The 12793-nt window shown below is 41.0% G+C and overlaps 1 protein-coding gene across 3 annotated transcripts in view; it reads left to right on the forward strand.

Annotated features, from left to right (window-relative positions):
* pcdh15a (protocadherin-related 15a) overlaps positions 1-11588 on the forward strand; it is a 212625-nt gene extending 201037 nt beyond the window's left edge. Inside the window, exons 34-39 of one of the 3 annotated variants that reach the window (XM_051376221.1) lie at positions 4753-4774; positions 5380-5418; positions 5570-5643; positions 7380-7494; positions 7665-9589; positions 10299-10395. In XM_051376221.1, the coding sequence (XP_051232181.1) occupies positions 4753-4774; positions 5380-5418; positions 5570-5643; positions 7380-7494; positions 7665-9566 (2152 nt within the window). In that variant the 3' untranslated portion in view covers positions 9567-9589; positions 10299-10395. Of the gene's footprint in view, positions 1-4752; positions 4775-5379; positions 5419-5569; positions 5644-7379; positions 7495-7664; positions 9590-10298 lie in introns of all 3 variants that reach the window. The other 2 variants (XM_051376201.1, XM_051376212.1) reach the window with 2 other exon arrangements.
* Positions 11589-12793: the final 1205 nt, after the last annotated feature.

The raw sequence follows: 12793 nt of genomic DNA on the forward strand, positions 1-12793 counted from the left end.
CCACCACCTCCACCACCTCTTCCTCCCCCTCCCTCACCTGCCATCAGCGATCAGCTGCGCCCAGTCATCCAATTTGTTCCAAGCTCTTTGCCACCCGTGTCCTCGCTTCGACCTGTTTCAGAACGGAAACGCCCCCCTCCTCCTGACCCATCACACACTGACGGGCAGAGGAAGGAGCTTAAAGGGATCCTGAAAAACATCCAGAATCTAGCCGACATAGAGAGGTCTGTTGCCAACCTGTACAGCCAAGTAGACAAAAATTGCAAGGTGCCCAAGTTTAACAAGAAACCGCAAGTGACTGAAGAATCAGAGGGTGCTAACCAACAGCAAAGCTCTGATCCCTGGGATGAGCAGAGCACGCCAAAACGAACCAACTCCAGCTCTGTAGTCCAAATCAACTCAACAACAAGTATGAACTGTGCTGAAAATGAAACGAGTCAACTAAACATGGCAGCAGAGGTTCAGCAGACAAGCCAATTGAACTCGAACAGCCCAAATGCTGCTGAGCTCAGTGAACAGTTTTCCTCTCAGTCCACAGTGTTCTGACTGTATCTCTTTGTCTCCATGCTCTCATTATTCCCATTTATACATCTCCATGTCTGTTTTCTGTTGTTTCTAAATACTTTTTATTTTTTTGCACAGTTAGTAGTATTTTATATAAGCTTTAGCAAAGTCAAAGAATTTTGACTGTGTGGGTTTTTTCAAAGAAAAATGCTTTTTTACTTAATACTTTGTGTGGAAATCCAATTTTAGTGTCACCTGCCAAGAAATGTGCTCAGCTCTGCCACACTGACTGTACAATATGCTTACAGGCTTGCATTAGAACATAAAAGAGGCTTGCCTATGCGGTATCAGTTCGGTTCAGTTAATTTCAATGTTTTAATTATCTGAACCGCTAAGAGACATGATAGTGTTTTAGCCCAGAGTTAGCAAATTAGTAATTTCCTCATGTTATAAGTATGTTATTTCAGTTCAGAATCTTAACATTAAAATTTCATTTCCAAAGCTACTTTAATTAAATTACTAAACACCAAACTATATAAATCCCACAACCCTGGGGTCTATTTCCCACAATTTGCTGGCTGCATATTGCTTATTTTCGAATTTGTTCTTCTTCTTCACAAAGATAATAGCATAAACATTTAGGATGCTTTTGCTTCATGCTGAATCCAAATTAGGCAGAAGAAAAAATGTAAATGTGAGGCATTTTTTTCAAATGAGGGAGAATTACCATAACTGTTAAGAATTTCCCAAAATTATGCAAATTCTGTGAAATAAGCTATAAGTAAGTTAGCTTATAAGTATTCAGGAAGGATGATCACATATTGGTTGATGAAACATATTCAGAAAGTTGTTGCAGTGACCTAAAGGACCAGTGTGTAGGATTCAGTGGCATCTAATGGGGAAGTTACAGATTGCAAACATTTGAATACAGTTCAACCTTCCAAGCATGTAAGAAAAACTACAGCAGCTATGAAACCCGCGAAAAAACATTTATTTGACAGTTTATACTGTGGATGCTTATTTCCAGGTGATTATACACTTATTATCTACCTGTGAATATTGTATTCCATCTCTGCCTATAGATCCTCCTAAATGTTATACACTGGACCTTTAAGCTCACATAAAATATGACTTCATTTTTAGTTGTGTTTTACAGGAAATACATACAGTGATGAGGGATACACAGCCACAAAGCAAGGGAACAGTAGGTAATATACAGATAATAAAAAACAAATCTAGAACTATATATACTGAAACCAACATTACGTGAAATTAAACTTATTGGATATTATACTGAGGCAGGCTACAAGAAATCCTTTCATTTAAATGTAATACAGTTGAATGCAGACTCGACAGGGCCTGGCACTTCTAAGTGAAAACATTTCCCCTTTTTGGTATTAAAATTGGTTATAACATCGACTGCATTCACCGGCAGGCTGATGTTGAATTAAGAGAGCTAACCTCTGGGGGATCTGTCTGTTCACATGTCTGCAGAGATCCTACCAGCATGATAAAGTAGTCACTGTGATGTTTGGCTGCACACTGGAAAAGGCTAATTAGAGAACCAATCAATCGTTAACCAGGGCCGCTGCCTGTGAGACTGTCAACTACTGTTACCTTCTCCTTTCCTTTTCCATCCTTCTGACCTTCTGCCTGTCCCATTTGTCCGTGATCCTCTCTCCCACTTCCTCTCCCATTGTAGTTAGCTCTAATACTTTCCAATCCTTGGCCCCTTCTTGTTAATCTTTCCTCGTGGTTCTCGGGAGATTCTATTACCTTCTTTACACTCATTGCAATGCGGCTTCTGTCTCCTCTCGCTTCCTTTTTATTTCTGTGCTCAGGTTTTTCACTTCCACTCCTTATGTCCTTCTCCCACATACCCTTCATGTGTTTGTTTCACCCTGCATGCCCTAAGGCAAATGGTCTAGGCATGCCTCCCTTCCAGAGCAATGTTATGTTTGATTCATCACACGTTCCCCTGATGGGCAGATCGAAGGCCTGCTAATTCTGTATTCCATGTTCACTACATGGGGTAATCTCTTTTGTAAAAAGGCTCTCAGCTCACATGCTGTTTTTTTCAACCCAAAGAGCAAAAAGCCTTAATGGATGGTATTCTTTATATTCCATTTTTACAACTGGTTTTATCAAACTCTTTTGTGTCCCGACTGATGATTGATTGCAGTAATATGAAAATGTGAACAATGAGAACAGAATTAAAGTGTTTGAACAATTAAAGTAGTTCTAAACTTTATTTCCAAAGCACCTTTCTAATGAAATGTTACAACTAAAATTTAGGCAAACTTAAAGCTGGAGTGCAGGATTTAACTACATATAAGTAAACATCGGTTACATTCAAGCCCTTGAGTTCACACAAAGCTGATTAAGCCTTTTACTGCCAGGTAAATCTCTCTGTATTTCGTAGTATTTCGAGGGGACATTCCTGCACAGGCACACCGGTAGTAATGCAGTTTACTTCAACCAGCAATGATAGTTTTGCCAGAGCTGAAGGGGAGAGCAAACGCTGTGACGGAGTGGGCTACAGCAGCTATGAGTATGGCGGAAAGCATCCAAAAAAAGTTTCTGATGCTCCAAATGAAAAAGAGGAAGGTTTACAGTGATTGACGGAAAGGACAAATACGGATAAGCAATGGTGTAGCTGTTCCTCATTGGAGATATTAGCACACATCTAGAGTGTTTGTGTAATTAAACTCACTGCCAGACGGGAGAGACAAAGTATGTTTTAGGTATACATTTTAAAACCATAGACCATTTTCATAGCAAAGGGTGTACAAAAAAACTAGTACATTATGTTTGCACAAAATGCTGATCAGAGAGATCTTTTGTTGTATGAAATCATCCACCTGCTCTTGCACCACATATTACATTATGTTTTCCATGAATAGTTCAACAGTACGCAAAATACGCTTATTCGTTTTTGTTTTTTGAGAGTTAGGTGAGAAGATCAATACCACTCTCAGTCTGGGTGGTATCAATCTTCTCATCTAACACCTGACAAGGATAAGGATATTTAACAGAATGTCAAAGTACTTATGATTTCTGCTACAATGAGCTGTATTTTGTTGGTTAATATATTTGTTGCAGCAGAATAATAAGACCTATTTTTATTACTTCTATATAGAAATATGCAATAAAAAATGTAAGTTATGTGTGAAACCAAGATTACCTTAAAAAATATAGATATAATACACTGGGTTCATCAGTATTCAAGTCTTGTCGAGCTCACCTCTTTCAGCTCTTTTTCTGCAACATTACCTTATCACCCATCTTCCCCGAAGTCCCCTCTTGTGCAAACTTCCTATGGCTGCTGTCCACTGGGCCATTTTTCTTGATGTTGTATGAAGCAGCAGTAGCCAGCAGCCAAGCCAAGAGGTCATCCATCAGATCCCACTCCCATCATCCCCTCTGCCTGGGAGGTGTGGCCATATGGCTCTGCCCTGTCCCCTGGTCCCTGCCCATAATAACAGATTACAGCCCTCCCGAGGAAGCTCACCTCATTGCTTGGCCATATATCTGAGTGTGAAAGTCGTCATTATTTATGGGCCCAGACAGGTTACAGTTGTACGCTTGTGAACCTGGAGGTTTCAGTTGGGTTGCTACATTACTCGCCGTTTCTCATTGACTTGTACTGAATGCACTGCACTGTTGTCTTCAGGAGCAGCTCTGAGTTGTTTTTTATGTGTCTGATAGAGTGAAATTCCTGTGATTTACTTGCTTCAATTTAGCTAAAAAACATTGCCGTCTGTTGAAAGAAAATGGCACATTATGACGTGACAACCGAAGACAATTTTATTAACTTTCTTTGAGTCAGTAATTCCTCCCTGATTCGCAATGTCCTTTTCATATCTGCTAGGAGATGCTCTAGATATGTCTGTATAAACACTGACTTTTTCAAATTCCAATCTTCCCAGCCTCTTTGATATTTGCATTTATTGTATCTTTTTTTTCTCTCTGTTTGGATGAGATAACGGAGGGGGGGGGACAGCCCACACCAGCATGATAACATTGTGGCCTTAGGCACCCTTTTTAAAACTGAACTGAGGTCTGCTACACTGTAATTTAAGACATGAAAATGCACAGTAAGTAAAGCTGCAATTTCCTCACTGGTCAGCAGAATGTAGACAAGCTAGTCCTGTAGACTTAACATTTAATTTATCTGAAAGCACTTGAAATATTGCTGTCAATCCATATTCATTATTTGTCTTATTCCCTCCTTTCTGCACCACACAGCAGGCGAGGCTACGGCAGACAGGTAAGCATTTCTGTTGTGATTTGTTTTTATCTTTTTGTTGTGCCAAGACATTTTGTCACTCTTGAGCTTGAGGCAGCTTATATCCTATTATTCTTATCTACAATTACTTGATGGAAACACTGAATGAGATTAAGATGAGATTCCAGTGATAGGACTTCTGACACTGACATTACAGTTTAGGTTCGATTCAAAAGTCTGTTGTATTCTCCAATGTTCCTGTCAAACAGCAGATAAGCATTTGGGTGAGTTTTTCTCCTCTGATGAAAAAAATAACAATCAGGGACCAAACAAATTGCTTGACAATGTTTGACACTAAAGTCTTTATTGTCACCTTCAAATAATCTGTGAACTGTCGATATATGCAGGATATTACATTTTTTTGTTGCACTTAATTGCAATTGTTTGGTTAACCTCTTCCCTCTTTTTCCTTGCTTTTTTTCCATATTAATTATTGGATATTTCATCAACCCTCTTCCATGGTTATAACAGACTTAGCAATAAACATAAGAGAGGTGTGTAGAGTGAACTCTTCCTTATGTTTGTGTGTCTCCTGACCGTCCCTTCCTTCCATTACCTTATCCTTCTTCTGTACTAATCTTTGGCAGCAACAGCAACTGCTGAGGCCATCTCTTCTGAGACCTGAGGTAGAAACACTCCTGCTTTCCTTAATTCACAGGGATTGTAGTCATACTGCTGTATACTCACCCTGTATGCTGCTGCTGCTGCTCTTCTTCTTTTTCTGTTTTTCTCCAAGGAGTGCTGAGTAATTTCTCTCTCTGCCTCTATGAAATGCAGGAACTCTCCATGGAGTCAGGTATCGATCCAGGCCAGGACTACTACACGCAGGACTACTATAATTACGACCAAGGGTGAGCATGCAGCCCACGGACTGTCTCATCTCTCATCAGTCTTTCTTAAATCCATGGAGCTGATCTCCATCGGTTCATTTAAAGTTAAAAAATTACATCGTTAGGGCTTATTTATCACAACCTTGCCTTCCAGCTCCCAGCGCTTAGGTCCTTGGGGGTTGGAGAACATTTTAAAGAAGTTCAGAATAAAAATGATGAGCATAACTTATGCTGCCCTTTCAGCAGTACATACCATCCAAGCGTTTACCCTCTCTACTCCCATCAAATGAAATCAATTATGCCGCCTTGAGTCGGGAACCTGAGAGTGTTTTCGCATGGTTTATTGGATAGACAGTGTTCTGGTTTGCTAGTTACATTGCCCATATGGTCTAAAGAGGAAAAACATGGAACTCAAAGCTGTAACAGCTGCTGAGAAATTGTTATTCATTAAGCGCTCCCTCTCTGTGGCAGGTGACTTGCACCTCTCTGGGGAATTACGCTGCAGTTTTATCAAAAGAGAGAGAAGCTTTTTGCACCTTACAGGCTCAAATCGCTGGAAGGAAGTGTGACAAATGTTAAAAACTGTCCATATTGAAATTAAGTTTTGTAATTACCTCTGTGTTGCTCACTGACCTACCTGTCATCTTTACCGACTATAATTACCTCAGCTGTTGCTCACTGAGTCTGACTCACACTGGCCTTGATTTGCAACAGGCTGTAATTACATTTTACTGGCATGTCACAAAGTTCATTGTAAAAGTTACTATTGCAAATGAGTGTATCATCGCTGTCAACGGATGCCTTTGATCTGTTTCTATTTGCACGGAGGGGCACACTTTAACGGCGGTCAAGCTTTTAATCCAGCAATCAGCCGACCGTATGGTCCTCAGAGCATGTGTTCAGATGGTGGCAGTGACACAAATTGCCATCAGCCTCTTTTGTTTAGGCTCCTCTATGATTAAACATTGTGGAGCAAGAAGAATAATTGTCAATAATAATCAATATCAATGATCTGTTCTGTATATTTGGCCATCAACACTGAAACAACCAAGCAATAGAAACATAATTAAATATCTTCATCTTCCTTTTGAAGAAGAAATAAAACAGTGCATTCTGCTCTCTTTAGTAGGGAGTGTGGTTGGATAGTCTCATTTACACTCCCCTGATAAAAGCAATGTAGCCAAACCTGCTCCTGAATTTAAAACAAAACAGACTTAACAGATTTTATCAGTTTTAAAGTGTTTTGATGGGCTTTTATTCAATACTTGTTACTCCACTGGTTCTCATCTCAGCATAAATATGTACTCTGCTATATTTATTTTTGTAAAAGCTTCCTGAATGTTTTTTCTCTCTATTATATCTCTCCAAACTTGCCAAGTGATTTTTAGGAAGAGCAGCAAATCACTACAGCAATTACTGCATATCTGATCAAAGATATTGCTACTACAAAAAAAGATCAAAAGCAGCAATGAATGGGGCCAGACTGTTATAATAGTGGAAGATTAAGAAGAAGGAGTTAAAAAAAAAAAAAGAACAAAGTAAGGAATTTTATGATTCTGGCAGTGATATTAATGCTTAGACATATCTGACAGTACTCGCTATGTTAAAGGATAACCTAACACGATGCAGAAGGTATGTTGGTTGAAAGCATTTGCTTGTCTCATTTTATCGTACAGAATGTAGAGAGAAAAAAAAACTAATCATTTTTTCTGATGCCTTCCTTATTATTTTTCATATTTTGTATGACTATTTCTCAGGTATGACCTTCCTCAGTACGGCAGTCGGAGGAGGCTAATTACTCCGATGTATGATGAATATGGAGAGGTGATCATGGAGGATGATGGGTATTACTACAGTCCTCATGGCCCTGAGGTATTACCCTTCCTTAGATGTGAATTCTCAAAGATAATGTCAATAATTATTGCCTTAATTGGTTGTGTGTCCATTGTATTATTGAAACAGCAGTGTCAGCCCTTGGTGACATTCCAACATTGTGGCTTTTTCATCACAAAAGGTTGCTAAATTAAATATGACTGTCTTAGGGCCGAGGCAGAGGCAGGGGCCGTGGCGGCATGCGGGGTGGAGGTACACCCAAGCGGGTTGCATTTAGGGATGTGCCGCCAGAGGATGAAATCGAACAAGCTGAGCCAGCAGCAGAGGGCGAGCCTTCTAAGGCTGCCAAGAAACTGAAGTCTGTCATGAAACTCAGCAAACTCCTGGCAGCCAGCAAGGGAGGAGAACAGCCATCTGATGCTGGTCCTTCTGGCCAATCTCCATGGAAAAAAGCCAAGATGTTCAAGATGTTTGGTGCCGGGAAGAAGGACAAGGATTACGCCAAACTGATGTCAGCCCGCCGTATTGACAGCCAGGAGAGTCTGACCGACGGACCAGCCCTTACGGGACCAATCGACAGCAAGTCTGATACCCGCAGCCGGCTTGGCAAAGTTTTGAAGAAAATCAACTTAGGCAACAAGTTACAGATCCGGAGGAAATCACAGAGTAGTGTGAGTCGTGGCTCAGCCACAGGCAGCGAGAAAGACGAGGAGGCCTCACAAGCAGCCAGTGAGGATGATAAGAAGTCTAAAGTCTCTATTAGTGTGACAGAAAGTGAGCCAGAAGCAGGTGCAAGTGGAAGCAGTAAGGAGAAAGGCTCTGATGAGGAATCTGAGAGAAGCAGTGTTGACAGAGATTATCTGAAAGTAGATTTAGACCGGGATGATGCTAACGAGAGCACTGTGGACTCAGAGGAGGAGCCTGATGAAGAGCTGGGCGATTCTGATGAGGAAGGCGTGTCCAAATCTGAAGGGGAGGAAACTGAGAAGGAATCTGTCAGTGAGAAAGAATCGGGGACTGAAAGAGAATCAGAGTCAGAGAAGTCATCGGGTACAGTGAAAGAGTCAGAAACGGAGAAAGAGTCAGAGTCCGAAAAAGAGTCAGATTCCGAGAAAGAAACAGAATCAGGAACAGGGACAGGAACAGAGAAGGAAACAAGCACAGAAAAGGGTTCAGGAACAGAGAGAGACTCTGATGAAGAGTCGGAGGAGGAAGAGGCCTCAGGGAGCACTCGAGAAAGTGCCTCTTCCGCCCGCTCTTCCATGAGATCATCAGCTACTGAGGCCAGCAGGGAGAGCAGCGCTTCAGGCGTGAGTGGGAGTGGTAGTGGTAGTGGCAGTGGTAGTGGCAGTGGCAGTGGCAGTGGGAGTGGGAGTGGGAGTGGCAGTGGCAGTGGCAGTGGTAGTGGCAGTGGTAGTGGCAGTGGTAGTGGCAGTGGTAGTGGCAACGCTGCCTCTTTATCTGGCTCAAGTGTTAGGTCATCACAGAGAACCAAATCATCAGGAAGCGCAGTAACCTCAGAGAAGTCCAGTGAAGAACTCAGTGAGGCCGAGTCAGGGACAGGGACGGCAAGCGAGGCAGAGTCAGTGTCAGGAGGTGAAGGCTCTTCCTCTCGTGGGTCCAGCCAGAGGACAGCGTCTGGGTCAGAGTCTGGTGGAGGGCCTTCATCTGGCAGTCAGATGACAGACCAGAGTTCCCTGGGCAGCGTGGCGAGTTCAGCGGGTTCCCGGGCCACCAGTGGCAGTCGGAGTTCCCAAAAGTCCATCCTGAGCCGTGGATCTGAGGACACAATCACAGAGGAGAGCGAAGAAGAGGATGAGGAAGAACCAGCTGACGAGAGCAGCCAGTCAGCCAGTGAGCTCAGTGATGAAGCATCATCTAAGAGGTCCAGTGTTGCATCTGAAGACCCTGGGCCTTCTGCCCCCTACGCTAGTCCCCTGTACAGCTCTGAAGAGACATACGGCGGACTGTCCCCTATCACTGAGGTGGACGAGGATGCCATCTCCTCTGACAAAACTTCAGCCAGTGGCTCAAGATCAGATGCGTCAAAGGAGCCGGGAGACACAGAAGGTGCTGATTCAGAGTCTGAGGGAAGCTCAACTGCCTTCTAGAGAGATATATTGTCCACTGTGAAGTAAGAGTGAATAAAATCAATTACCCTTGCATGGGAGTGAAGAAATATTGCTTTCCACTACAGTGTGTTTCAAACATCCACTTTTTCCTCATCTACCCTTAGCAAGGAGAACGTTGGTGGTTTCCCGCTGCAAAATATCAGTTTTGCTCTCTTTCTCACGTCTTTGACTTGTTCTTCTCTTTGATGTTTTCTGAGTGTGTTTTTAGGCCTTTACTGTTAGTATAACACTATGCTCTTGTTTCTGCTGTGAGAATTTTGCATGCTGCCATATTTTCTGCCTTGACTGAACGTTTCCTGTTGAAATGATTACTTTTAGTATTACTCTTTTCCATATCATAGAAAACCAAGATTTCTCGCCACGAACTCTAACACAGAACTGATACTTGATCTTAAAATAGGGTTTATGTTCCAAAAATATTATCACACATATAAAAATTATTTAGTAGTATTGTATGGTTGGATGTCAGTGTCTGTGAGGAAGTTGTCTGAGTCACAACTTATCAAATTCACATGACCATGAATTCAAAAACCTTTTTTTGTATTTTTCCTGAGACAAGGAAGTAAATTATGGCAAGAATTTTTGTGAATACCATGATCTCGATACTTAGTGTACAACTCTATCTGCTCTGTTTGTGTTTGTTTCAGTGAAACTCTAGTGTACCTTCTGAATAAAAATTATATTGACCTTGACCCCTTCTCTCCTCCTCAGCCTGGGAAAAAGAAGCGGATTAAGTTGGTGGCAGATCGGGAGAATGAGACCAGCTCCACAGGAGAGGAGAGCACCACAGAGACCCAGCGGAACAGGCTACCCAACAGCCACAGCAACATCAACGGGAACATCTACCTCGCACAGAATGGCACTATTGTCCGAACTAGGCGGCCACCCCACCCAAACAACTTGAAAATAGGCTCTCCGTGCCGGCTCGGTAAGCATTTTAAAAAACTTGACAAGTTGGGTGTGACTCATGAAGAACCCCCTCCAATTATTAGCATTGAGGGCACAGGAAACAACACAGAAAATGGAACAGGTACATGTGTTCCCTCTAACGTGGATGTCAACCTCAACACTCGGTCCTCTTGTGGCTCCCTGGGATCCACCATCACAGATCTTAGAAGTTTTGGGTCCAAAACCAATATTGCCAAGGCTTTGATTGACAGAAACAGCAGTGGCTCATGTGTCAGCGAGGAGCAAGAGACTTCTGTTGACAACCACAAGGACAGTAGGGAGACACTGGAGTCCCACAGTGACCACACATTATCAGACGAGGAAGAGTTATGGATGGGACCCTGGAACAGCCTGCACATACCAATGACAAAACTCTGACTGGCCATGCAGAAAATTAATTTCCTTTTTGTTATGTTCCAATCTTTATCATGTTGCTTTTGTTTAGAAAATGATCATAAAAATATTATTGTGCCTCAACTGGATAAGCTCCTATCACTGTCCACGACAGATGATTTATTTAACTATGATTTGTTAAAGCTTACTTGTACCGAGAGTTTATCACCGACTATTACAGTTGGGAACATAGAGCTGCAAGGCAATGAGTGCCTCAAAGAAATATTAAATTTTATGTGCACTGTGCTTGACTGTAATTTTAACTCTTTATTCAACACAGAAGACGGGCCTCTTTTATTCAGTGATTCAATGTTTTGCTTTCTTTTCTCAGCTTCAGTTTGTTTGTTTTTTAATCTTGAAAACAGATCACACAGAGATTGTCATTCATTTCACTATGATGTTAAAAATATTTACAGAGAAATCACAGTGAACATATGAAGAAATTGTGATTATATAGTCTATGATAAAGTAAAAGAAACTTATTTTGCTAATAGCATTTTACTTGCTAATAATTAAGATTGTCATTGATTATTTTATGTTGTGATCACTTGACAATGTTTTTGAAAATTTCTGAAAAATATATAAAATTATTTTTGTCTATTTTGTATCTAACAGAGATGGAGAATCTAACATATGACATTAAAGACATAATACAGTACCCACATGACTGTCATTGCTGTATTTCAACAGTGAAATATGACAGTATGACCATAGTGTTTTTATATCGACATTTGTAACTACAGAATGTGGTATTTCCAACCCCTTTACATCATGCAGATTTACTCTGTTCATGATAATTTATTAACGACACATCAGGACCCCATACGGGATAAAAAGGACTACCAAAAAATTAACCAGATTAAAACAATAAAGTTCTAACCTATTTTAATGTGTATTGTGAAGTATAATTGAAGGCTTTGACTATTTCTGCCACTTCACCCTATGTCCAACATCTAGGTGTGTAACAACACATTATGTAATAAGGCTGCATTATGTAATAATTCACCTACATGCAAGCAGTATGTTATACATTTGTACATTTTACCTTGTGTGTAAATTATTACATTATTATATTACTTAAATTAGACTCCTATTACCTGTGGTGTTCTGCTTGGCGTTATTTGGGGCTGATCTTAGTAGTAAATAACCACATAAAAGCAGAAGTAAGATCAGCTTGTTACCATCTTACAAATAGAGCCAAACTCAGGGACAAAGGCTGACCTGAAAAAACAAATTCATGCTTTTATTTCTTGCACGGTTGACTGCAAAAAGCTTCAGATTATTCAAAATGCAGTTCATAAAAAAGTGCAACTCCCACGTTTTTCAATGGCAACCACAATATTTAATAATTTATTGCAAAATGTGGGAAAATTTATTACATGTTGGGTTCAGGCTGTTTATTGCAAAATTCGGGAGATTGTTACAAATTGACTGTTATTACACAATGAAATGAAAATGTATTATATTTTGTGGAGTTATTACGTAATGCAGTGTTGGTGCTTTAGCAACATGGGCCTACATCATTGTGTGCCTTTATGACAATGTGAAGGGTGTTTGGGGTTATAAAGATACAGTTGCATTGCATATTGAAAATGAAAGTTGAATATAAGGCAGCACACAGCAGTAGAACTCAGCAGTAAGCTCATAAAAATACAATGTCTGCAGAGAGAGGTCTGTCAGAATGAGGCCTTCTCTGTGCAGTGGGCTTTCACACTGGAGAAGAGCAATGACAGGTCACCAAACATGGGGATATGGATAGCTACAGTATCTCTAAAAAGCAGTGGGAAGTATGCCGCAAAGTCTGAGAAACTGACACTCTTCTTGAGGCCAGTTTCTCACCTGTCAAGACAAAGGGCAAAAAATAA

This window comes from Dicentrarchus labrax, unplaced genomic scaffold, assembly GCF_905237075.1.
Source record: "Dicentrarchus labrax unplaced genomic scaffold, dlabrax2021, whole genome shotgun sequence".
NCBI classification, from domain to species: Eukaryota; Metazoa; Chordata; class Actinopteri; family Moronidae; genus Dicentrarchus; species Dicentrarchus labrax.